General features: G+C 39.4%; 1 protein-coding gene and 1 long non-coding RNA gene across 3 annotated transcripts in view; one reads left to right on the plus strand and one right to left on the minus strand.

Annotated features, from left to right (window-relative positions):
* Positions 1 to 206: 206 nt before the first annotated feature.
* On the minus strand, positions 207 to 27446 carry LOC112586451. Of its 2 annotated transcripts, none has more exons than XR_006552669.2 (4): positions 27242 to 27446; positions 26391 to 26566; positions 12559 to 12669; positions 207 to 3812 (listed from the first exon to the last, which is right to left on the minus strand). It is a non-coding gene; the product is annotated as an uncharacterized LOC112586451 (long non-coding RNA). The 2 variants fall into 2 exon arrangements; XR_003110856.3 differs by lacking the exon at positions 207 to 3812 and adding an exon at positions 11147 to 11472.
* SCIN (scinderin) overlaps positions 26730 to 27676 on the plus strand; it is a 79079-nt gene continuing 78132 nt past the window's right edge. Inside the window, exon 1 of the mRNA XM_025290912.3 lies at positions 26730 to 27018. Coding sequence (XP_025146697.1) covers positions 26820 to 27018 — 199 coding nt within the window. The 5' untranslated portion in view covers positions 26730 to 26819. The remainder of the gene's footprint in view (positions 27019 to 27676) is intronic.

Consider the following 27676-nt stretch of genomic DNA (forward strand, 5'->3'; position numbering starts at 1 on the left):
AATGGGGAGGGAGGAGGGAGGAGGGTTCAGGATGGGGAACACATGTATACCTGTGGCGGATTCATTTTGATATTTGGCAAAACTAATACAATTATGTAAAGTTTGAAAATAAAATAAAAAAATAAAAATAAATAAAGAATTAAAGATTAAAAAAGATTAAAGAAACCATACAATATGTAAATATATAAATAATATGTACATAAAAGTCATAGAATACCTATAGACAGCCAATGAATATAAGGAAATATGCTCAACTTTCCTCTTAGCCAGGAAATGCAAATGAAGACCAAATACAGTACAATATCATACCCAGTAGATTTATAATAATTAAAATAAGAGCACTAAATACTGGCTAGGGTCTGTGGAAATAGATAGTGAACAGTTTTTAGAATCATTACTATAAAGTGGGCATAATATACTTGGCAAACACTTTAGAATATCAATCAATTATTTAAAAAATAAAAATATAATTTGAGTGTCTTCCCTCGTGGTCCTGTGGTTAAGACTCTGAGCTTCTAACGCAGGGGATCCAGGTTTGAACTCTGGTCTGGGAATTAAGAGACTACATGCTGCTGTATCATACACGCACACACACACACACACACACACACATATACACATACATACACAGATATAATTTGAACAATCACTTTCACTTCTAGGAAATCTATTCTTCAGAAAGAGTGCTATTTATAGACAAAGTTATGTATAGAACACTGCAGCTTTAAGTATTATTTATAAACCAAGAAACCTGGAAGCAAAAATTAAAGATACACCAATATAAAATAATGCATCAATATAATGTGTTACAAGATGGCAATTTTTAATGACATACAGATGTACTCACCTGAAAAAGTAATACATTATAGGAAAACTTACAAGATAAAACCAAAGGCATACTCTTTTGGCACGTGTTGCATATTTATATGTATGTGTATGCATGTGTGCACATGAGTAGTTATATATTTATACCTATACATGCTTTAGTCTGGGTGTTTATAATGATGGTGATGATGAGGAGGACTGATGGCAGCTGATATTTACTAGGTCCTTACCTTTTGTTAGGCATTATCCTAAGCACTTTACATGGATTCATTTAACTAATCCTCAGAACTATCCAATGCGTTAGAGTAGTAATCTCCCTTTTTAGAGACCACAAACAATTTGCCCAAGTCACACAGTTAGGTGACAGAGCTGGAATTGATTTCAGCAGTTGTCCTCCAGAACCCACATCTCTTAAACCTTTCATTACACTTCTCTAAACAGGTTCGGCCTGAAGCAAGACAGTGGACCACCGACATGGCCTGATACGTGGTCTTGTAGGCTCCCAAGGACCCTAGCCTCTCTTCTCTGCGTCATCCATGAGCAGTTTGAGAGCCCTGGGGCATTTTTTAAAGGCTCTGGCTCCTTTTCTTCTCCAGCAATGTGTAGCTGAAATCTGTCTTTGATACCTCTACTGAATACGATGGAAGGTTAGTGATTTTAAAATATTAAGGTCCTATTAGGTGAGAAATTGGAGAAGGAAATGGCAACCCACTCCAGTGTTCTTGCCTGGAGAATCCCAGGGATGGCGGAGCCTAGTGGGCTGCCGTCTATGGGGTCGCACAGAGTCGGACACGACTGAAGCAACTTAGCAGCAGGTGAGAAATAGCTTTTGAAGAAAATACTGTCACTGTATGATGAGAAGCTTTATGTTAGCCCCACAAGAATGCTGATTTAATTCTGAGGTTGGTGAGAATATTGATAATTGAGTTGAAAACGGTGAGAGAAAATGTTCTTTATTTGCATACAGTTGTACAACAGTGGTCAGCTAGAGATGGACCTACTCCTGTGCTCATGATCAATAGTCAAACAACTGCATTAAGAATAGGTAAAGGCCCAGGACTAACCTGCTGCTTACATTTCTCTTTGTGAAAGTTTTGAGGAATGAAGTGAATATAAAAAACAAAATAAAATAAAATGATGCCCTCATCAGGATCACGTGGAGATGATCCAGCATTACTTTAGAAAAACACAGCAATGATTTCCAAAGCTAATTCAAACCAGATGCAGTTTAAAACTCACGGAAAGTAGTTTTCCAGTGAGAAAAAAAATTGTCTCTTTCAGGGAATTTCAGGACAACTTTTAGAATCACTCAATTGTGCTGCATTTTTATATCATTCTGTACAGCAAATATGTTTCTAAAAAGTCTTCAAAACAATTATTTTGTCAGTTATACATAGGCATTGCTATTTACAGTTTATTTATTTCTATTTTCCTTCTAGTGTTGTTGAGATATAATTGACATATAGCACTGTGTAAGTTTAAGGTATACAGCATAGTGATTTGACTTACATACATCATAAAATGATTACACAATAAGTTTAGTAAACATTCATGATCTCATATAGATACAAAATAAAAAAAAATTTTTTTCTTCTTGGTGAGAACTCTTCGATTTACTCTCTTATATAACATACAACAGGGTTAATTATATTTATCATGTTATACATTACATCCCTAGTAGTTATTTATCTTACAAATGGAATTTTGTTTCTTTTGACTAACTTCATCCATTTCCTCTCCTCCTACCCCCCTCACCACCTCTGGTAACCACATCAGAAAGAGAAAAAAGCCAAGAGTTATGCTGTCATATCGGAAAGACTGCTTGGCAGGAACCTCCAGAGTGTTCATCAGTGTCTCAACAGTCTCCTTCAGATTTTAGCACTCATAACTTAAAGTATTTAATTATCATGAACTTCCAAATGTCACTAATTTTCACTGGGTATTTTAGTGTAGAAAATTCTCCCTAAAACAAATGACTCATCAATTTAAACCATATCCATACTAACCAATTTTAGGTTAGTAAAATCTTTTGAGGACATTGTTCCCTGTACTGTCTTTTGGAAATTGTAAACAAACAAAAAATAAAACAAACAAACAAAAACCCCTTTCTCTTTCTTTGCAAAGCTACTTGATTATAATAAATATTTATTACTTGACAGTTAAATTGTGAAATTGCTCAATGAGAGAGAAAGCAATTTTTACAGCCAGGAGCTGCCCCACATAAACTCAGAGAGGAAGAAATCTTGCCAATGCTTCCTACAAATGTGGAAAAGCAGCCCACACCTGCTAGTTGTTTTGGAAATGGGAGACATGTGTCAGACCATGCTTCATCCTGAATGCCCCGGCTGGCCTTTTGGACTGACATTATAAACTCTTCCAAATGTATCTAGCCATGCAGTGCTAAGAGCTTTATTCATTTCATAAATATTTCAGAATGCAATTATAGCAGAATGATTTTTTAAACCTTACAAAGCCCAAGCTTAAAATTTTTAAAGGAAAAGTTTTTATAATAGAAGAATCTAAATCTTTTACAAAAGTTGACTTAAGAGAATAGGGACCTCTATATTCCTGTCACTCAACAACAACATTGTTACCACTTTATCAGTTTCATTTCCTCTAACCTTCTCTTGCTTTCCTCCTGGTGTACCTCAACCTAAATCCCAGACACTGTGTTGTTTTATTCATAAATATTTTATTATATCTCTAAATGAGAATGAGATGCTTTTATCTTTTTAACCTCTTATTACTAAGGAATATATACATTGTAATATTGCCTTGATTTAAATAAATATTGCACTACTTAACAAAGACCATGAATGCAAGAGGATAGTAATTAAGACCACTGGAACGAATGTAGCTGAAAGGAAAGGAATTTTTCCCATTTTTCTTCCTTCTCTTTAAGTACTTACTTACCATGCTGTTTTCTTCTTCCAGTTTCCTTGATTCATTAAGCAAATATGTTTTATGGGTCATTATAAGCTTAGAAACTAAAAAAAAGGAAGGCCAACATAAATGCAATATGAAGTATATAATTCTTAATTTTTTGAACAGGTTTTAAGGGTGAACGATTTCAGGTTATAGCAACAAGTATTTTTCTGTACATTCTTAAACCAGACTGTAATAAAATAGTAAATAACTAACCCAGGTTTTACAATTCATGTGAAACACTTCCTGTGTTAAACATTTTTCTTTCTGTCACACAAACTAAAGAACATACAGGAAAAATGCAACAAGAACTACTATATTCATCTTCAATAATTCCCTCTGTGCTATTCTTTAGGCCCCTGAATTTCTTTAAAACACTACATAATGTTTATTAGAGTAGATCTAAATTTAATATATTGATATACCAACATTTTAAAAAACTCAGTCATATAGATGGATGAATGGATGCATGGATGAATGGATAGATAGGATTTTTCAGGCAAGAGTACTGGAGTGGGGTGCCATTGCCTTCTCCGAGGTATATAGATAGATGGGTAGATTTTTAAAAATTTGTTGCTATTTTTATTTTTGTTTGCTTTGGGATTTTGGATCTCAAGTGCACAGAATTGAATATTGATTATATACTCCTTGTTTCCTGGCAAATTTTTATTGTCAACCAATGCATCTTCTCTTTATTTCATGATTTTTCTCATTCATTTCTGCATCATCAACCCCCTCCAAACCCCACCAGGCTCCTACTCACATGCAGTTAATGTACACTCCTCCAATCCGCATTCCACGGGGTTTGTAGTCATTTGCAATGTGAGCATTCATGAAATTCATTTTTGTTCATGTAGATATGCTCTTATTGGCACAACTGGCATCACATGCTGTTTCTTACTATTCTATTCAACTTCATAGTTAGGAAATCTGCTTACACTGCTATCTTTTCCATGCTGATCATTGCCTCAAGCATAAGGATTCCTCTCATGCATATTAATACACTGCATGTTACTTATACCTAAAAGCAATTTACCTATTTTTCAACTCCTAGATTGCCTTCAACTTTTTCCAGCACAATATACTTTGATAGGCATCACTCTACATGTCTCCCTGAGCATCTGTGAAGAACATCACTCAAGTCCACACTCAGGAGTGAACTTGGGGGCACAACAAATATGCCTACAATTTTCACTCAGTACTGCCAGACTCACTTGAGATGTTTACATCGTGTTAGAACTGCCCGTCTCAATATTATATGAGATTATTTCCTCACATCCTTGCCAGCCTTTGATGTTATCTTTCTAATTTTTAACAAGCTGATGGTGTAACAGCAGTGGAGTCATACCAGTTTTAGAGGTTATGTGTGTGACATCAGAGAAGGCAATGGCACTCCAGTACTCTTGCCTGGACAATCCCATGGATGGAGGAGCCTGGTAGGCTGCAGTCCATGGGGTCGCGAAGATCAGACATGACTGAGCGACTTCACTTTCACTTCTCACTTTCATGCATTGGAGAAGGAAATGGCAACCCACTCCAGTGTTCCTGCCTGGAGAATCCCAGGGATGGCGGAGCCTGGTGGGCTGCCGTCTATGGGCTTGCACAGAGTCGGACACGACTGAAGCGACTTAGCAGCAGCAGCAGTGTGACATCAGGGCTTCCTTGGTGGCTCAGCAGTAAATAATCTGCCTACAATATAGGAGCCGTGGGAGATGTGGGTTCAGTCCCTGGGTTGGGAAGATGCCCTGGAGAAGGGCCTGGCAACCCACTCCAGTATTCTTGCCTGGAGAATCCTATGGACAGAGGAACCTGGTGGGCTACAGTCCATGGGGTCACAAAGAGTTGGTTAAGACTGAAGCGACTGAGCATGCAAGCGTATGTGGCCTCAAATTCTCATTCCACCCCTAAATACTTGTGCAACTTTCTGTTCCTGGTTTCCTAATTTGGAAAAGGAGACAATAATGATGCCTAGTTCATGGAGTTGCTCTAAGGTCAGAACAGAACAGTTATACTTTAAAAGCACTTAGAGTAGTGGCACTCAAATATTGGATGTTTATGTAGTTCTGTTAATTAATAATGAGTGCCCAAATAAGCATTCTTTGTATATGCTCCATATCTTTACATTACTTTACATTTCCATAACGTGTCTTGACTTTATTCTTGCTGCATTTGTTTTATTTGCATGTATTCTTGATATCCTTATTTACAGAAATTAAAAGCTTTTCACTCAGTCTGCCCGCATCTTCAATTTTATCTTTGTCGTCCTATTTTAAGGCCATATCTTTAGTTCCATGTAGTCAAAGCTATCAGTTTGTCCCTTTATATTTTGTGCTACTTTTGGTATTAATAAATTTTTCTACTCGGAGCTCATAGACACATTCAATTATATATATATTTAATTCTTATGACTTTGTATTTTGTATCACATTATTCTAATCATCTCATAATCATATTGAACTTTCTTGTTCTATCAGTTTGTCAGTAGGAGTCTTAAACTTAATTTTCAAATAAGCATCTGCAGATAATGAGTTTTAATTCTTTCTAGTAATTCTTAATCTCTTCTATTTCTTTTTCTGGTCTTATATTGTCCATGACTTCCTGTACCCACTTGAGCATTACTGAGATACTAGGGCTCCTATTGCCTTTTCTTATTAGTTTTTTCCATTCTCAAATGAAATCCTTCTAAAATGTTCCCACTTGATATGTTATTGCTATAATTTATTATTATGTCATTAGGTTAAGAAAGTTCCCTTTTCCCAAAGCTACCTAATTTTCTAAAAATGTTGACATAAAGAGATTTTTTTTAATATATTGAGATTATCTTATTTTTTATTTGAAACAAAAATCATTTTTTATTTGGTTGGATAAAAATTTAGATCTGATATGGTGTTAATGTTCATAAGTGAAAATGAACTGTAATTTTATTTTCTCGAACTGCCCTTATTGAGGTTTATATTCTGTAATTGCTTCATGGAAATAATTTTAGTAGTTTTTCTTTTTTCCTCCTTTCTAGATATATTAGTATACAATAGAGGATATACATGGTAAAACTCACATATAAAACTTTTTGGACCTGGTACTTTATGGAAAAAAAGTTTTTGCTTTTTAAGGGGCCTTGTTTACTCAACATGTGTGTATTGGTCAATTAAGAATTTCTATTTCTTCTTTTGGTAATTTTAACATTTTACATTTTTCTAGAAATATAATTTTACTTTGAATTTCAAATGTATTGACATTTATTTAGAATACTTTTGATTTTTAAAATACTTATGTTATTCTGAACTTAGATTACTTTTACAAATTACGTCTTATTTCCTAGAACTAAGAACTGCATACTCCTCCAAGGTCCTGTCAACTCTCACTATCTTTGATTCTAAGATTTAAAAACCATAGTCTTGCTGAGGTGCATCCAAATACATGTCAAATCAATTTCCTGTTCTTCAGGAATTATGCTATCCTCCTGATTAGGACCTGGATAAGTTAGTACTAGGGCTTCCCTGGTACCTCGCCTGGTAAAGAATCTGCCTGTAATGCAGGTGACCCCGGTTTGATTCCTTGGTGGGGAAGATCTCCAGGAGAAGAGATACGCTACCCACTGCAGTATTCATGGGCTTCCCTGGTGGCTCAACTGGTAAAGAATCTGCCTGCAATGCCAGAGACATCAACCCACTCCAGTATTCTTGCCTGGAGAATTTCCCCATGGGACAGAGGAGCCTGGCGGGCTACAGTCCATGGGGTCACAAGGAGTTGGACACAAGTGAGCAACTAAGCACAACACAGCACGTTAGTACTGACTGGTAGAGGTTGGGATGATCACTGTGGTTTAGATGGTGAGTTCAGCACTTCAATAGCCTAGGTTCAGATGCCAACTCAGCACTGATTACAAAAGTGACTTTGGACAGATTTCTTATCCCACCTCTATCTCAGTTACTCTATCATGAAAAGGGAGATGAGGACTTCCCTGGTGGTCCAGTGGTTAAGACTCCACACTTTTACTGCAGGGGGCATGGGTTTAACCCCTGGTTGGGGAAGTTCCACATGCTGCACTGGTGAGGCAAAAAAAAAGGCAGCTGATAATAGTAGCACCTGTCTGATATGATTGTTGCACGACTAGGTTGGCAATGTGTGTAAAAACACTTAAACAGCACATGGGACACACAAAACACTCTAAGTAAAAGGTGTTCATTTACGATTTAAAGTCAAATCTAAAGAGACTAATTTGTGAAAGTGAAAGTTAGTTGCACAGTCATGTCCGACTCTTTTTGAGTCCAAGGACTACAGCTTGTCCCGCTCCTCTGTCCACGGAATTCTCCAGGCAAGAGTACTGCAGTAGGTTGCCATTTCCTTCTCCAATACTAATTTGTATCTTGTTTTATTTTTCTTTCATTTACATTTTAAGAAAAACTTTCCAATCATTCTATATTATTCTAAACCTTTTAGTAAGTTTTAAATGTTATCAAATCCTCTCATATCATCTATTGATATAATTATATATCAATAATCTTGAAGATGAGCCTATTATTGCACACATATAGCAATGCAGATGTATCATATATTTAATTATAAAAGATTTAGGAATAAGAATTTTTTTAATCCTGAATTAATACTGAATTTTATAAACTAAAACATGACTAAATGCCAAGATTATACCATGTTCCCAACATAGTAGATTAAATTAATGTTAAAGTCAGTAGACAAGTTTCCAAAGAAGACATAGATGGCCAATGGTTGTATGAAAAGATGCTCAGCATTACTAATCATCAAGAAAATACAAATCAAAACCACAATGAGATATCATCTCATATCTGTCAGAATGCATATTATCAGGAAGACAACAAATAACTCTTAGCATTTGGCTTCCCTGCTGACTCAGTGGTAACGAATCTGCCTGCCAGTGCAGGAGACATCAGGGTTGGATCCCTCATCGGGGAAGATCCCTCATGCTATGGAGCAACCAAGCCCATGTGCCACAGCTTCTGAGTCTGTGCTCTACAGCCCTGGAGCTGAAGCTACTGAGCCCATGTGCTGCAACCCTGAAACCTGTGTACCCTAGAGCCTGTGATCTGCAACAAAAAAGCCCCTAAAGTGAGAAGCCTATGCACTGCAACTAGAGAGAGGTCTCTGCTCATCACAGCTAGAGAGAAGCCTGCACAACATCAAAGACCCAGCACAGCCAAAAATAAATGAATAAATTAGTAAAATCAAGTTTTTAAAAATAACGAGCATTGGTAAGGATGTGAAGAAAAGGGAACACTTTTGCCCTGTTAGTGGGAATGTAAATTGGTACAGCCGCTGTGGAAAATAGTATGGAGGTTCCTCAAAAAATTTAAAGTAGAACTACCATAGAATCCAGCAATTCCACTTCTGGGTATTTTTCCAAAGAAGGGAAAAAAAAACACTAACTCAAAAAGATACATGCACACCTATGTTCATTGCGACATTATTTGCTGTAGCCAAGCTATCAAAGCAACCTAAGTGTCTGTCAAAAGATGAATGGATAAAGAAGATGTGGTGTATATGTATACAATGAAATACTGCTCAGCCATAAAAATGAATGAAATCTGGTCATTTGCAACGTATGTATGGGCCTAGAAGGTATTATGCTAAGTAAAATAATAAGACAGAAATACTGTATAATTTCACTTATATGTAGAATCTTCTAAAAAATGAACAAATAGAACAAAAGAACAAATTCATAAATACAGAGAACAAACAGGTGGTTGCCAGAGGGGGTAGGGTTTAGGGGGATGAGTGAAATAGGTGAGTTAGATTAAGAGTTACCAAAAAAATGAGTCATGGGGATGAAATGTACAGCAAGAGGAATACAGTCAATTCTATTGTTATATCTTTGATGGTGACAGATGATAACTAGACATATAATGGTGATCATGTGTAATGTATAGAAATATTGAGTCAATGTTGTGTACCGGAAACTAACAGTAATATAGATCAATTATACTTCAGTTAAAAAAATACATAGACACTGGGAAGAAATGCATCAAAATACTAGTGATGGTTATCTCTATGGGGTGGGGATTATGGGTTATTGTTAATCTTTTTGTATTTATGCATGTCTTGTAACATTAGAAAGAAAACAATAAATGTCATTTAAAAAGTTTAATGTTCAGATGATTCTTAATATTACATGTCAAATATGTAAGAATTGATAAGGAAGTTTTGAAGAAAATAGTGAGGAACTACCATAGCAGAAATTAAAGGAAAATATAATTATTGTGATAAAAGAAGCATGCCACAATGAATACATAAATCAGTAGATGGAATAGAAAGCTTAGAAATAAGAATTTCATATATGATATGTATTATCTTTCAAATCAATACATAGACACGAGGAGATATTATTTGATCTAGAAATCCCACTTTTGAAATCTATTCTACAGAAATAGTGACATATGCATAAAAAATAATACATATGGAAGATTGTTTATTGACATGTTATTTAAATTGATGCTTTTGAAAGTAACTAGAAGTATATAATTGGGGAATGATATATTAATACAATGGAATACAAAGCAGTTACTATTTTTGATAAGGTTCTATATATCCTTACCTGAAATGATGTTTATAATTTATTAATAATTTTTAAAGCAAGCTACATATGAATATAGACTCCATTTTGGTTGAAATATGTATGTGAATATATGTGTTTGTGTGTTAATAATAATATACATTTATTGAGAGTTCACTATCTGCCAAGAATTTTTTCAAGTTTATCTATGTTAACTTATTTACTCCACACAGCAATCCTACCATGTGGTACCCCCATTTTAGAGATGAGAAAACTGAGGTGCCACAGGTTATGCAGCTCAAATTGACTGAGCAGGGAACTGAACCTATGACAGTTGAGTCCAAACTGTGCTTTTAACCACTGACGTACATAGAGATGGGTGAATGCGAGGGTGAAAAGAGATGGCTAGACAGAAAGTCATAAAGATGATTCATGGATATGTCTGTAACGATGAAAAACTTGAAAAAATTGTGCATCAGATTGTTAAAATGCGTCCTCTACAAAGTGGACTTCAATGGGCCTAATGGGCATTCACTTCTCAAATAATACAATGTTTGTCAAAATAGAGAGGAAGAAAGATGTGATTATGGGTGAGTGTGACTCTCTTATAATTTTTTTGAATAAAAATAAAAGGTAAAATTATATTCTCAAAGACTCTAAAATGACACATGATTTGTTCATGCCTTACAAATCAGGGTTTCTCAAAGGTGAGGACAGGACTTTTGAAAATTCTACATTGATTTCAGCTCTACCCGCCCAGTGAAAAGATCTATGTATTAATATTAGAGATGATAAGCTACATATCAAAATGTAGAGTTTCATTTCATGATCTTATTTTTGGTTAAAATGTTATCAGAACTTATCCTTAGGTTGTGTGATTAGGGATCATTTTAATCTCATTCATAATTGGTACTTTCAAAATTACCTTCAATAACATATGTAACTATTATAATCAGAAAAAGCACAATAAAAATAGTAGAAAAAAACAAAAGAACTCTGCCCTCTTTTTATAAGACCTCCAAGTATCCCAGTGCCCCACAATTTCCTTGGTGAGGGAAATTGTCTTCCATTTTTCCTCTGTGGGCCTCAGCAAGAAGCGTTGAGTTCCAGGCGTCCAGGGAACAGTTATTGAATGACTTATTTTGAATCTTGGTCATTTCAGGAGAGAGACTGGGTAGACACGGAAGAGGTGAAATCTAAGAGTAAAAGGACTACCAGTCAGATTGCTAAGCTTAAACTCATAGAAACAGATACTGAGTCAAGAAGAGAATTAGCTAAAGGAAGTGACCTCCGGTCAGTGAGAAGGGTACAGTCAAGCCTTAACTTTTCAGCAATCTGCTCTTTGGTTTAGGTGAGTTAATTAACCCTAATTTTGCAAGAACCTGTACAAGAAAATGATGATCTGATCATGTCTGATTTCTATTATTCTCTATGATCACAGTTCTGCCATTCAAATGCCCTAAATAATTGTTGACGTATTTCTCGAAAATTTTAGGTTATCTCTCACAAGATGGTAAACTCAGGGTTACAAACAAACAAAACTAAATAAAATGCTCATCATGATTATTAGTGAATAGTTATATTTAGAAAAATCAGGCAAAAAAATAAACTGTTCAAGCAGCTTTAGCCTCAATTCTGTCATAGTTTTAAAGCTAGAATCCTCCTCAGACCCCTATTTGCATAAAAATAAGCTTAAAACAAAAATTATCATTTTAAGATCATAAATTTCTGTAAGACCTTGGACCCTCAATCTTCTTTTGGTCATGTGCATTCTCTAATATGTAAATTCCTAAAATAATGATGATGTCTCAATAATCTCATATGGGTTAGCTATTTCCTATATAATAATAATAATAAATGATTTTATATATAACAAAAAATTACAGAAAAGCACTGAACCAACCCACTGTAGTAAATAAGTTTACAAGAAATAAATTATCCCAACTGCAGATATTCAAGACCAGTAAAACCTTTACTGTAGCATTGAGCCATGAACATGGCTATAGTTATAGTTTATAGTTTATAGTTATAATATTATGTGCAATTTTAAACTGACTAACTGGTAAAAGATAAAAACCTAGATACTGACTAATCTAAAAAAAAAGAAAGGTGAATTTTTAAAAAGTCCTACTTTGTCTGATATGGACAGGAGAGATGGAAATATACTTCCTTAGAGTGCATTTTCACTTTTAATAATCACCTGCTTTAGAAAAGCACTGGGTTTAGGATCAGGCTGATTATTAACTATGTTCATTGACTGTGTTCACAGGGTTTTGACATACCTTACTTCTTTCAGTCTTCACAACACTCACATCTTCTGACTCCAGGTTCCATGCTTAAACCCTGAACTCATTTGGTAAATCAAACAGGTTAATACAGTTTAGCAGGATTGCCTGTGAAAGAGATATATTTTTAATTATGTTCTTTTATTATTTAGTCAAAGGAAAACAAAAAATAAGACGAAGCATTTTCCTCTACTGGAAAAAAAAGTGTATACATCCTGTTATTCACATATGTTTAATTTCAACAATTCTGTGGTCATGAATCAGTAATGGAAATAAAATTAGCTGCCTCTCAACTCTAAGATTTTATGATTTGGAGAATGAAGGCCACTTGAAGCCAATTTTTTGTTGTTTTTTTACTAGCTCATCCCAGTGAATTTCACAATGAATTAATTATATTATTTAACATTGCTATTTATTTTACAGATTAAACTATGTATCATTTTCCCTTGGGCATTAACATTCTAGAAGAACAAGGACTTGAATTTAACCAAGGTCCCATACCTCAAATCTTCAGACTCTTAGTGAAAAACAAAAAACAAACAAAAAAACTTATCCACCTTGGTAGTTTTTATCTGGACTGAGAGAGGATTGATACATTGACCAAAAAAAAAAAAAAAAGTAATTTAATCCAAAATCAGTTATTTAACCACACATTTTCAGCATGTGTTACCATAAGATCAGAGAATAAAATAATGAGATGTTCGTCTCTGAGTGAGCCTACAGTCTTGTGAGAGAAAACTTGCTTGAGGGTGTGGTAGTTGCTATAACGTAAGAGCATACCAAGAGCATTAGGAAAAGAGAGTTTCCTAAAATTTAGAGATTCCAAAGGTATAATGACAATGAAGATGTATATCTTCAATTCAACCTGAAAGAAATGGTAAAACTTCAATAGATGGATAGTGGAAGAAGGGCAATACCATGAAGAGGAGAAAATAATCACTTTTAAGAATGTAGGTTATGAGAGAAAGAAAGACAAAGAGAAAATAAAGGCATGGAAAAGAAACTGACATCTGGTTTTAGAGACCTATTTTTGTATAGGAAATGGGCAGTTCTTATCTGAACTAGACTTAGAAACATATTTCTTAAAGGATTGGATTTGGAGAAGTGAATTAACCATTCATCAATCTCAGCTGAGTTTATGCCAGACACTATTGCAGGCTTATATTTACTTATCCATTTAATGGGCTTCCCTGGTGGCTCAATGGTAAAGAATCTGCCTGTCAATACAGGAGATGTGGGTTTGATCCCTGGGTTGGAAGGATCCCCTGGAGGAGGGCTTGGCAAACCACTCCAGTATTCTTGTCTGGGAAATCCCATGGACAGAGGAGCCTGGCAGTCTAGTCCATGGGGTTGCAAACAACAACACATTTAATAATTACAGTTTTACAAGGATTCCTGTCTGTATTCCCATTTCACAGACAAGAAAAATGAGACACGAGAGCATAAAGATTCAGACATGACTTAGTGACTGAACAACAACAATGCAAAAAAACCCACAATAAACAAAAATATCAAAATTTTAAGTACAGGAAGATCAGTATTTTTTCCTTTGTTTCAGCATCCAATATGGTCCCATCTAGCACTGTTAACAAGTCTGTCCTTATTTTAAACTTTGCTATTTTTATCATAATTTTTTGCATTAATCTTGATTTTAAAAAATGCTGCCTTAAAATATTATTGACCTTGATTATTGAACATCTTTGGTGCCCTTGTAAATTTTGCATCCCAGGCAGGTACCTCACTTGCTGTGTGCTAAGTCGCCTCAGTCGTGTCTGACTCCTTGTGACCCTATGGACTGTAGCCCACCGGGCTCCTCTGTCCATGGGATTCTCCACGCAAGAATACTGGAGTGGGTTACCAGGCCCTCCTCCAGGAGATCTTCCAGATCCAGGGATTGAACCCACTTTTCTTATGTCTCCTGCATTGGCAGGTTTTTTTTTTTTTTTTTTTTTTTTTACCACTATTGCCACCTGGGAAGCCCACCCTAGTGCCTGCATAAGCAAGAGGGAATTTCACTTATCCATCAAAGTTCCTTTTTATTTCTTTAGTAAAAAGAAATTATCTCCTTTCATTTTTATTTAATCATTAAGAGGAATTCCTTCACCAGAAGGAAAGGAATTATCACTAAAACTGAAACTGAACTTAAGTGATAACTCTGATTTTTAAATTGTCTTAATTCTAGATCACCAGTTTTCATATTTTTTTTTTCCCTAGAGGAAGGAAGAGAACACATGATTTTAACTTTACAGATAAGAAAACCAAGACATGTAACGTTTCAGTGACAAAGCTAAACTTCCTGGTGCTAAATGGGACACATGAGATCAGAAGTTCTCTAGGACAAATCTGAAGAAAATAAAAATACAACGCGTACTTACATGAACAAATCTTGGCCAAATAATTTGTCTTGAAACAGTAAGGTTTAGTAAGGAGCATATGTTTTTGAATTAGACACAGTGAGCTTGAATTCTCCTTTGGCCACTCACTAGTTCCATGATCTTTGACAAGTTACAAAGCTTCAGTTGCCTCATTTATAAAATAAGCCTTCTCATATCTACCTAACATTGTGTTAGGAGAAAAAAAGAATGTAGCTAATAGTTTTTAGCAATTAGGATATCAATCCGTGACAGAGGGCATATACAAAGCAGAAAAATCCATATTATTAATTTTTTAGAGGTTACACACATTAGTAGAAGGACAGAGGGACCAAAAGGGATAGTGCACCTAAGGGTACAGTTGCTTGAATCCAAAGGAGAGAAAAAGTTAGTTATTTGTCTTTAAAAGTACAGGGACTTTTGGTAGAGGAAGTCAAGGAAATAAATACTCTGACCTTACTCTCCTCTCCCTCTGATTTTCAAGCAGCCCCTAAGCCAGAGGACACTGAAGCCCAATTGCTCTAGGTCATGCAGTCGGGTCTTAAGGGAGGGCTACAAGGTGCAGAAGGATGGAGAAGGAGTTTAGAGGAGCAAAAGGAAGCTTACTACCTCATAATGTGCATACATGCTCAGTCGTTCAATCTTGTCCAACTCTTTGCGACCCCATGGACTGCAGCACGCCAGGCTTCCCTGTCCATCATCAACTCCCAGAGCCTACTCAAACTCATGTCCATCGCATCAGTGATGCCATCCAACCGTCTCATCCTCAGTTGTCCCCTTCTCCTCCCACCTTCAAGCTTTCCCAGCATCAGGGTCTTTTCCAATGAGTTCATTCTTTGCATCAGGTGGCTAAAGCATTGGAGTTTCAGCTTCAGCATTGGTTCTTCCAGTGAATATTCAGGACTGATTTCCTTTAGGATTTACTGGTTGGATCTCCTTGTGAGAGAGTTAATTCCTAGGTAGGTTAACAAGAAGTCGGGGGTCCCCAATGAGAGAGGGGTCTGGAGTTCTCAAGGGGGAGGAAAGGACAAACTTTTTTTCCTCTTCATTCCTTAGAATTATATAACAATAATGTATCCTGCTTGAGGACAGTTTCTGGAAAAAACCTTCTGGCTAGCCCTGTAATCTTAAAATGTAATTTTTATGAGAGTGGGTCTAGTAAGGTCTTCACAACCTCCAGACATTCTTTCGATTCACTGCAATAACTAATTAAAAAGTATATAACTCCATTGCTAACAGTAGTGAGGTGGTACTCTTTCTGCCCCCTTCTGATGTCTATGTCAGAAGCTTTCTCTATCTCTTTTATATTTTAATAAACTTGATTACACAAAAGCTCTGAGTGATCAAGCCTCGTTTCTGGCCCCGTATTGAATTCTTCTTCTCCGGAGGCCAAGAATCCCGGCGTCTTTTGTGGTTCAGCAACCACCTTTCATCTTGGGGGCTCATCTGGGATTCTTCAGAACAAGGTAAGGATGCTTGGAGCTCTAGTTCTTAGTTCTAGTAAACACATCTTCTGCTGTACTTTACTAACTCTACAATGTGCTTGTGTGAATGAATGACATGCCCTGTGCGACGCAAGTGAGGAGCCCTGTTCTGTGTTTCCACGGTGACCTCATAGGGCTTATGGCAGAAACCTGTTGGGGGTTTATAACGACCTGCCAATGCCAAGAGGCACCCAATGTCTCCTTCAGGTACCAACCAGAAATGGACAAAGCATGTGGACTGAACTTTCCTTTCTTGGTCAAACTTTCCTGTCTCTTTGACCATTTCATAACTTCTTGGGAATTAGAACTACTAACCTATCTGTCGGATCATAGACTTTCAAGGGACTTGTGATCTATGTTGTTACTGTGTACTGGTACTTAGGTCCCAGACTTGGATTGGTAGTCAGGAAGTGCCTAGCTAGGAGTTGAAAGTTCGGAAGTTAGATGGAGCTCTAGCTCCAGGAGCATCTCTGAGGTTAAAGGTTACTTAGATTGGAAGTGCAATGGGTTTCTTACTCCGATAACACTAGCTCTTAGTGGACCAGAGGAGGCTTTCCAGTGGCTTATGTCCCAACTCCTTAGATATTCTTTCTGTAAAATCTGTGGGAATGAACTGGAAGGACTAGCCCTAATAAGTCGAGGACAAAAATCGCTTTTTCCTCACTGGCCAGCCCTTCACCATCTCTTTTGCTATCGCTTATACTGGTGTGGTGACGCTTGGAAGGAGCGTCTCAGTTTTATGTTCATACCAGTCTTATTGTGGTCAGGAATATACTCAGGGTCGTGCACAAGCACTCAGGTGATGAATATTTCCCCCAGCGGTCTTAGATTGGGAGGCATTCCGGAAGGTTACTCTGATAGCTCCCCGGGTGGCATCAGAGGCAAGCAAGGTTTTAATGGTGAGGAACTAGACATCAGTCTGGAATGCCATCAGGTCTACCCCTGGTGCATCTCCACCCCACCTCAGTGGTAGAACCAGGAGGGACGAGTACGGCGCCTGCATCTGTAAGGGACAGACTAAGTCTAACCAGGGAAGGAAAGCTTAGGTGTAAAGTCTGTCTATGCCCCCATTTAGAGCAGGGAGGAATGCCTCCGGTAGAAAGATGGCGCTGGTAACTTTTTTTTCTCTCTTACATATGGGAGCTAACAATTCCAGCCTCGCTCCTTTGACACACCTGATCTTCCTATGTGATACTGCATGGCCATGGTATCCATTGGAGGATGGCGAACGGTGGCCGGTTGGAGGGTTTCTTAATTATAATACTGTTTTACAGTTAGACCGGTTCTGTAGAAAACAAGGGAAATGGATAGCAGCAGCATATGTGTTGCTCTTTTTCTCTCTGCGAGATATGCCAGACTTACGTCCTAAGGGTATAGATTTGGGTGTGCAACCTTTAGCTCCCTTTTGTCTTCCTACTTTGCCCCCTTACCTGGGGCTCCAAACTGAGCAAACTGAAAGTCAGAGAACCATCCCCAGGAAGGGTTGCGTTGGTCTCAGTAAAAACCCAAACTGAGAGTCAAACAGCCCAAGTAGAGGTCCAAACAACCCCTGTCTCAGTACGACCTCAGACTACTCTGGTTTCAATAGAAACTCAGACAATCGAAGTAAGAGAAGCTCAGACAGCAAAAACTAACGGTGAAATACAGGATGAGATGGAGGACAGGAGACAAAGAGATGAAGAAAAGCAGGTTTCTCCAATCTATCCCTGGAATGGTATGTGCAGAGCAGCCAGAGAGGCTGAGGAACAGCCACACAAGCTGTTGCCTCTACATGAAGCATCTACCAGGAGAAATAATCAGTCTATGAGAGTTAATAACCCCTTTTCTTATCAAGAAATAGAAAGAATCAAGGAGGATCTGGGAGACTATTTAGAGGACCCAGAAAAATATATTAGAGCTTTTAAAGGTGTTACTCAGCTTTATGACCTTACATGGAAGGATATGATATATATCTTGGGACAAATGCTGACTCCCAGCTCAAAAAGTCAAGTTTGGCGGAACGCTGTTGCTTATGGAGATGAATGGCTTGGAAATGAATCAGTAGGGAAGAGGGAGAATGAGATAGCTGCCCTCCCCACTGGGAATCAGGCAGTCCCAACTATAGTGAAGGAGCAAACAGAACAGGCTCCATCTTGAAATCAGGGCTACATCTTGGGCCGGACTGTGGACTTTGAGCTATATGCCCAGTATCTATGGAAACGACATATCAACTGGAAAACCAGGCCCCCCGAAGGAAGAGTCCCCGGGATCCTACCTAGACTCTCAGTCGCCTAAAAGAATACCCTAATTATGTGTGTAACCAAACAGAATCATACATTCTATTATGCTTATTGGGGTATGACCACAGGCCTATTGATAATTGTCCATTGTTAACTATCTTGGCTTAAGGTATATGATTGCAGGTAAACTTTGTATCTTTCTTTTTCCTTTGTTCAGACTAGTTTCAGGGAACCTTATACACTTAAGAGTATATAGTGAAAGTGAAGTTGCTCAGTTGTGTCTGACTCTTTGTGACCCACGGACTGTAGCCCGCCAACCTCCTCTGTCCATGGGATTCTCCAGGCAAGAACACTGGAGTGGGTTGCCATTTCCTTCTCCAGGGGATCTTCCTGACCCAGGGATTGAACCCAGGTTTCCCACATTGCAAGCAGACGCTTTAACCTCTGTGCCACCAGGGTAATCTTAGGGTATATAAGGTTTTCACAAAAACTGGTCGGGGTCCTTGGCTAAGAGGTGACTCTGCCTTGGGCCCACCGGTGTCCACTATCTGCACTGTCCTTCTGAGTGAGATTGTTTCCCAGAACGCGTGGCTACAACTGTAGAACCAGACTGGGACTATAACAAGGCTAAAGGAAGATGGGATCAGAGTCATTTTGTCGGATGCATTCTTGAAGGACTCAGGCAAGTGCATGCTAAGACTTTAAACTATGCCAAAGTGGCAAACATAGAACAGGAGGAGAAGGAAGCTCCTGGTAAATTCCTAGATAGACTGAGAGAAGCCCTTTGCAGATTCACTGAGACTGATCCCGAAAGTGAAGAGGGAAGAGTGATCTTAAAAGATTTCTCACTCACTTACAGCTCCATATATCCGCCGTAAGCTATTAAAACAAGCGTATGGACCAAATCAGTCTTTAGATAATTTGTTGCAACCAGGTCAAACAGTCTATTATGGTAGGTAATATGAGAAAAAGAAAGAAAGGCCGAAAAAGACAAAGGAACAGTTGGAAGCCCTTGTAATGGCTGTCAGAACCGTTCTTAAAACAGCCTGAGAAAAATCCCAAGAGGGACCCAGGTGAAAAGGGATGGGTTTGCTATTACTGTGGAAAGGAGGGGCACCTCAAGCGGGATTGCCCTCGGGCATCTAAGCCGCCCCTGGCTCCATGTCCAGTCTACAAGGGACCAAACTGGAGGAGAGACTGCCCCAAGAGGTTTAGGTTTCAGGGGTCAGACTCTCAAGACAATCAGGACTGAAGGTGCCTGGGGGTCCCCACACAAGCTCCCATCCTAATTACACCTGAGTAACCCCGGGTAGTAATAATTGTGGGGGGGCCAATCCATCGATTTCCTTTTAGATACTGGGGCAACTTACTCTGTGTGCCTACTGAAGCCCCTGGCCCACTTTCTTCCCTATCTGCTTCCGTAGTGGACTGTCTGGGCAGTCCACTGCCCAGTCCACTTTGCCTATTTGGGCAAAGTTTGTCACGGGATCTACAAAACTTTAATAGCTCCGAAGCAGTTACGCTATAATATATAGATGATATTTTGCTCTGTACTGAGACAGAGGAAGCTTGCTTACAAGCCTCAGAGGAATTCTTAAGCTTTCTAGCAAGCTAAGGTTACAAGGCATCAAGAGAAAAGGCTCAGCTTTGTCAACAATCTGTTAGATATCTGAGCCTAATCATATCAGAAGGGACTAGGGCCATAGGCCCTGAAAGAATTAAACCTATACTAAATCATCCCCTGCCTATGACTTTGAGGCAATTGAGAGGATTTTTAGGAATCACAGGCTACTGCTGCATTTGGATTCCAGGTTATGGGGAACTTGCCCGGCCTTTATATAAACTTATAACTGAGACCCAGCAGGCCCAAACCGACAAACTGGTTTGGCCTCCAGATGCTCAAAAGGCTTTTAAGGCTCTTAGGACTGCTCTCCTGAAAGCTCCCGCTCTGAGCTTGCCCACAGGGTCAGAATTTAATTTGTTTGTCGCTGAAAGAAAAGGTATGGCCCTGGGTGTTTTGACACAACCCTGAGGGCCTCACCAGCAACCTATTGCTTATCTAAGTAGAGAATTAGACCTAATTTCACTAGACTGCATTGTCTAAGAGTAATTGGGGCAATGGCTTTATTAACACCTGAGGCCTTAAAAAAAATTATGGATGAAATCTTACCGTACTGACTTATTATGTGAGTGGAATCTTAAATTCTAAGGTTAATACTTGGATGACAGACAGTAGGCTTCTTAAATATCAGTCATTGTTGTTAGAAGGACCAATAACTAAGCTTTAAAGTTTGTGGAAATGTAAATCCTGCCACTTTTCTTCCTGAAAAGGAAAATGAAACACCTGATTATGATTGCTTTCAATTTCTAACTTTAAACTATGCAGCTTGGGAAGATCTAATGGATACCCCATTAGACAATCCTGACACAGAAATATTTACAGATGGCAGTTCTTTTGTTAGGGATGGGAAGCATAAAGTAGGTAACCTACAGCCGCTGTGCTGAGAGTTGAACACTAAGTATGCTTATTTGACTTTACATGCTCATGCTGCAATATGGAAAGAAAGACAGTTTTATATGGCAACAGGAGAACCTATTAAGCATTTCAGAGAATCGAGAGACTTTTAACTGCTGTATATTGCCCTAAAGAAGTAGCTGTTATGCATTGCAAAGGGCACAGCAGGGATGGGAGGAAAGTAGCAGAAGGTAATCAACTGGCTGACTGTCAAGCCAGAAAAGCGCATTTTTACAAAACCCCTTCACTGCAGACACCCTTGATCTGGACAGGTCCTGTGGAACAGGAAAAACTACAACATACTGAGGAAGATTTAGAAAGATATGAGAAAAGAGGAGCAAAGATTACTGATAAAGGATGGTTACAGTCGGAAGATGGATGATTAATAATTCCTGAAAATGCTCAATGGAAAAGTTTTCCTAAAGCCTTAGAATTAACTAATTATGTAACTCAGTCCTCAGCTTTGCAACAGGCATTGATGGAACTCTGGGAGGTGTCTCTGCCTCTGAGTCAAGCAAGCCTCTACTTGAGCCAGGAGCCAAGCTCCTGAAAAAAACATTGGGATCTGGGGGCCAATCTCTCGAGCCCCTCTGGGAAGGCCCTAATTACCAGGTTATTCTTTCTTCTCCCACAGCTGTCAAAGTGGCAGGAATTAATTCATGGGTGCATCACACTCGAGTTAAGAGGTGGCACCCTGACCAGAACGAAGTGACATCATTTTATGTCTTTACTTTCTATACTCTGACTTTGTACTTTTTAGATGGGCCTGATAATCTATGTGAGCCTACTTCTGCTGACTCCAAAAGTCCTGAGTCTGCCATTTGACCCTCAAGACAATGCCTTCCTGTCCTGAACTCATTCCTATGTCACATTCCACAATCGGTCTAATTGCTGGGTCTGCGGAGTGATCCCCTTATCATCAGTGGAAGGCTTCCCATGGTGGACATCTCCACTTCAAGGAAAGGACTCTCTTCAACTCTGTAATGACATCTAACAATCTTAAGATGGACTGATGTAACTATGGACATAATGTGACTTTTGAGTTTAACTTGGTTTAATGACTATTTTGCCTTACATCTATAACTGTAAAACAGGGTTTGTTTCTAACTGTCTGAAAGCTTTTAAGTTACAAATGGTTGTCCAAGCTCCTATGAGTGCCACAGGCTCCTCCAACTATTACTTGGGACCCCTGGAACAGAGACCCTCAATATGAGGGTTAGGAGAATATGTTGCCTCAGCAATTTAGGGACAATGCCCCTAAACAGCAGGAAGTAGTTATGGAATGAAAATGATGCCCCTTTCCCTTGGCAAAATAATGCTCTTAAAAGAAAAGGTGGCGGGGAGGGGATGAGAGAGTCACTTCCTAGGAGGGTTGATAAGAAGTCTGGGGGTCCCCAAGGAGAGAGGGATCTGGAATTCTCAAGGAGGAGGAAAGGACAAACTTTTTTTCCTCTACATTCCTTAGGATTATATAACAATAATGTATCCTGCTTGAGGACAGTTTCTGGAAAAAACCTTGTGGCTAATCCTGTAATCTTAAAATGTAAATTATGGGAGTGGGTCTAGTAAGGTCTTCACAACCTCCAGACATGCTTTTGATTCACTGTAATAATTAATTTAAAGTATATAACTTCATTGCTAACATTAGTGAGGGGGTACTCTTTCTGCCCCCTTCTAATGTCTATGTCAAAAGCTTTCTCTATTTTATACTTTAATAAACTTTATTACACAAAAGTTCTGAGTAATCAAGCCTCATTTCTGGCCCCGTATTGAATTCTTTTCCTCTGGAGGCCAAGAATCCTGGAATCTTTTGTGGTTCAGCAACAACCTTAAACTTGCAGTCCAAGGCACTCTCAAGAGTCTTCTCCAACACTATAGTTCCAAAACATCAATTCTTCGGTGCTCAGCCTTCTTTATAGTGTAACTCTCACATCTGTACATGACCACTGGAAAAACCATAGCTTTGACTAGATGGATCTTTGTTGGCAAAGTAATGTCTCTGCTTTTTAATACGCTGTCTAGGTTGGTCATAGCTTTTCTTCCAAGGAGCAAGCGTCTTTTAATTTCATGGCTGCAGTCACCATCTGTGGTGATTTTGGAGCCCAAGAAAAGCCTCTCACTGTTTCCATTGTTTCCCCATCTATTTGCCATGAAGTGATGGGACCGGATGCCATGATCTTAGTTTTCTGAATGTTGAGTTTTAAGCCAGCGTTTTCACTCTCCTCTTTCACTTGCATCAAGAAGCTCTTGAGTTCTTCTTTGCTTTCTGCCATAAGGGTGGTGTCATCTGTGTATCTGAGGTTATTGATACTTTTCCCGGCAATCTTGATTCCAGCTTGTGCTTCATCCAGCCCAGTATTTCACATGATGTACTGTGCATATACGTTAAATAAGCAGGGTGACAATATACAGCTTTGATGTACTCCTTTCCTGATTTGGAACCAGTCTGTTGTTCCATGTCCAGTTCTAACTGTTGCTTCTTGATCTGCATACACATTTCTCAGGAGGCAGGTCAGGTGGTCTGGTATTCCCATCTCCTGAATTATTTCCCACAGTTGGTTGTGATCCACATAGTCAAAGGCTTTGGCGTAGTCAATAAAGCAAAAGTAAATGTTTTCCTGGAACTCTCTTGCTTTTTGGTGATCCAGCAGATGTTGGCAATTTGATCTCTGGTTCCTCTTCCTTTTCTAAATTCAGCTTGAACATTTGGAAGCAACAAGAGAAGAATCTACACATGGACATCACCAGATGGTCAAAACTGAAATCAGATTGATTATATTCTTTGCAGCCAAAGATGGAGAAGCTCTATACAGTCAGTAAAAACAAGACCAGAAGCTGACTGTGGCTCAGATCATGAACTCCTCATTACCAAATTCAGACTTAAATTGAAGAAAGTAGAGAAAACCACTAGACCATTCAGTTATGACCTAAATCAAATCCCTTACGATTATATAGTGGAAGTGACAAATAGATTCAAGGGATTAGATCTGACAGACAGGGTGCCTGAAGAACTATGGACAGAGGTGTGTGACATTGTACTGGAGACAGTGGTCAAGACCATACCCAAGAAAAAGAAATGCAAAAAGGCAAAATGGCTGCCTGAGGAGGCCTTACAAATAGCTGAGAAAAGAAAAGCAAAAGGCAAAGTAGAAGAGGAAATATATACCCATTTGAATGCAGAGTTCCAAAGAATAGCAAGGAGAGATAAGAAAGCCTTCCTCAGTGATCAGTGCAAAGAAATAGAGGAAAACAATAGAATGGAAAAGACTAGAAATCTCTTCAAGAAAATTAGAGATACCAAGGGAATATTTCATGCAAAGATGGGCACAATAAAGGACAGAAATTGTATGGACCTAACAGAAGCAGAAGATATTAAGAAGAGGTGGCAAGAATATACAGAAGAACTGTATATTCAAAAAAGATCTTCATAACCCAGATAATGAAGATATTATGATCATTCACCTTGAGCCAAACATCCAGGAGTCAGAAGTCTTGTGGGCCTTAGGAAGCATCACTATGAACAAAATTAGTGGAGGTGATGGAATTCCAGTTGAGATATTTCAATTCCTAAAAGATGATGCTGTGAAAGTGCTGCACTCAATATGCCAGCAAATTTGTAAAACTCAGCAGTGGCCACAGGACTGGAAAAGGTCACTTTTCATTCCAATCCCAAAGAAAGGCAATGCCAAAGAACGTTCAAACAAACACAGGTACTTGTGCATTTAATTCAAATAACAATCTTTAAGGTGAAAACTATTATTTTCCCATTTTATACATGAGGAACCTGAGGCTTGCTGTAGTTAGGAAGTTGCTAAAGCCTCAGAACCAAGAATGGTTGCTTACAAGAAATGTTGTTGGCAACATTGTGTTAGCAAAATATAGACAAAATTTAAATACCTATGAACCTCAACAGATTAAATAAATTACAGTACATTTATAAGATTTAATACCATGTGTCATAAAAAGAAGAGGCTCTATGAGTACTGGGTATTGATATTTTGATATGTTGTTACAAAACAGTGTGTATATTACCATTTCTGTTAGAAAATAAAATTACTATGCTATCTATATTCTTGTAGATGAAAGAATAGCAAATATGTCTGGAAAAATACACAAGAAACTGGTAACTCAGCTGCCTCTGGTGAAAGCTGAAATATAGATACATTTTTATTGCTCACCTATACTTCTGAATTCTTTTACCATGGTCATGTAATACGTATTTCAAAACAAATTAATTAAGGAAAAATCAAATTGTATGTAATTAGTGACCTCCAGAGAAGGCAATGGCACCCCTCTCCAGTACTCTTGCCTGGAAAATCCCATGGATGGAGAAGCCTGGTAGGCTGCAGTCCATGAGGTCGCTAAGAGTTGGACACGACTGAGCGACTTCACTTTCACTTTTCACTTTTCATGCATTGGGGAAGGAAATGGCAGCCCACTCCAGTGTTCTTGCCTAGAGAATCCCAGGGATGGGGGAGCCTGGTGGGCTGCCGTCTACATGCACTGGGGAAGGAAATGGCAGCCCACTCCAGTGTTCTTGCCTAGAGAATCCCAGGGATGAGGGAGCGTGGTGGGCTGCCGTCTATGGGGTCACATAGAGTCGGACACGACTGAAGCGATTTAGCAGCAGCAGCAGCGGTGACCTCCAGAGAAGCCTGTAATTTGGAAAACAGTGACAGAAAATGTACATGCATAAAAACTAGCTTTCTTCCTCTGCGTCCTGAGCAATTTGCTTTCTCAATAACAATAAAGTCAACTGCCACATCAGCTTCAGTTAAATGAATGCAAAATAAGGAGTAAACGTTCATCTATATTTTACAGTGCTCAGCCCATGCTACAAAAGCAAAGTCTGTAGGGAAAACAAGAAGATCAGCACCCTGAAGCATTTGTAAGAGGTAACTCACACGGTAAGCTAAGTACATAATACCACAGTCACAAACAACCCAGCCTGAGAACATCCCAAGAGGATTGCTGCTTTTTTTTTTCCAAAAAATTTTCTTGGTGAACGAAGCAGGTGGCAAAGAGGTTAACCACAGCTTCCTGAATCCCTGAAGACTTATAGAGCTCTGTCCCCGGGGTAAGACTGCTATCCTTACAGGTTTTCATTCTTTCCAAGAAAACTGACAAGCTGTTTCTCGTGGCACTTTCAAACCGGGAAGATCAAGACAGAGAGAAACTGTGGCCAGCAGGGATGGAGAGACTGGCAGATGAAATGATGGGGTTGATGATTAATTGTTACCTGGACAGCCAATATATTTTTTTTTCCCCTAAACGATGCACTAAACAGTTTTCATTGTTGATCTCCTCCATCTGTTGCCAAGGAATATGTCATTCCTGGGAGGACGCATTTCCTGGATTTTCAGTAAGGTTCTCTCAGGATCTCTACGATATCTGAGATTCCGATTTCCCTCGGGCCTGCAGGAAAGGGCGCAGGAGGTTGGTACAGGATGCTGCCCTTAGGCTGAGAAGTGATTGCCTCCTGGCTAGTAACTCCTGTCTGGGCACTTGGCCCCTCCCGTTTGGGGGCCCCGCCCCTCCCCCGCCTCCCCGCAGAGCAAACCCTATAAAACCGCTGCGGCCTGGGTCCATCCAATCGGTCTGGGTTCAGTCCGACTCCCAGGTCAGCGAGACCCCGCGTCCACTCCCCGGAACATCGCGTGCCCGAATCATGGCCCAGGGGCTGTACCACGAGGAGTTCGCCCGCGCGGGCAAGCGGGCGGGGCTGCAGGTCTGGAGAATTGAGAAGCTGGAGCTGGTGCCGGTGCCCGAGAGCGCGTATGGCAACTTCTACGTCGGGGATGCCTACCTGGTGCTCCACACGACGCAGGCCAGCCGGGGCTTCACCTACCGCCTGCACTTCTGGCTGGGTAAGGGGCGAGCCGGCCGCGGGGCCGGCTCGGGGAGGGGCGAGGCCGCCCGGGATTGCGAGTGGCCGGCTGGGGGAAGGCAGCACTAGCTGGACCCACCTGGAGACCCGTCGCGCCGGTTGCGCCCCAGTGGGCGCCCCCTCCAACTTTGGGGTTGGACACCTCCCACTCGCGAGAGTCCGCGGCTGCAAACGCCTTAGCGAACGCAGGGGAGCATTCTTACCTCCATCGCTTTGACCTTTGTTGAGTCCACCTCCCAGGTTTTGCAGCTGGTTCCTCTAGCTTCTCCCCCTTTCACGTTCCAGTCTCCAAACTCCCGCTTCATCCCAGGGCGGCCAGCCGCGCCCTGGGGCGGGCCAAGTTAGGCTCACCTTCCGGTAAGTTCAGTCCTGGTTTCACTGTCAGCTAGGAGATGAAGTCAAACAAGTTTGTGGGCATTCGCCCGCAGCCGCGGGAAGTCCTTGAATATATATGTATGTATGTATGTGTTTTCCATCCCTGCCCCCCGCCTTGGACTCAGCTTAGCGTTCTCTAGTAATTGCAACGATTAAGTAAGTTCTTGGCTGCTTTAAAAATCACATTCCAAGCCTGCACCGCGCTGCCTGCAGCTTTGTGAACAGAAATTCCTCTTGATTAGGATGCTGGCGGCCTTATCAAT

Source organism: Bubalus bubalis, chromosome 8 (assembly GCF_019923935.1).
Source record: "Bubalus bubalis isolate 160015118507 breed Murrah chromosome 8, NDDB_SH_1, whole genome shotgun sequence".
Classification (NCBI taxonomy): Eukaryota; Metazoa; Chordata; class Mammalia; order Artiodactyla; family Bovidae; genus Bubalus; species Bubalus bubalis.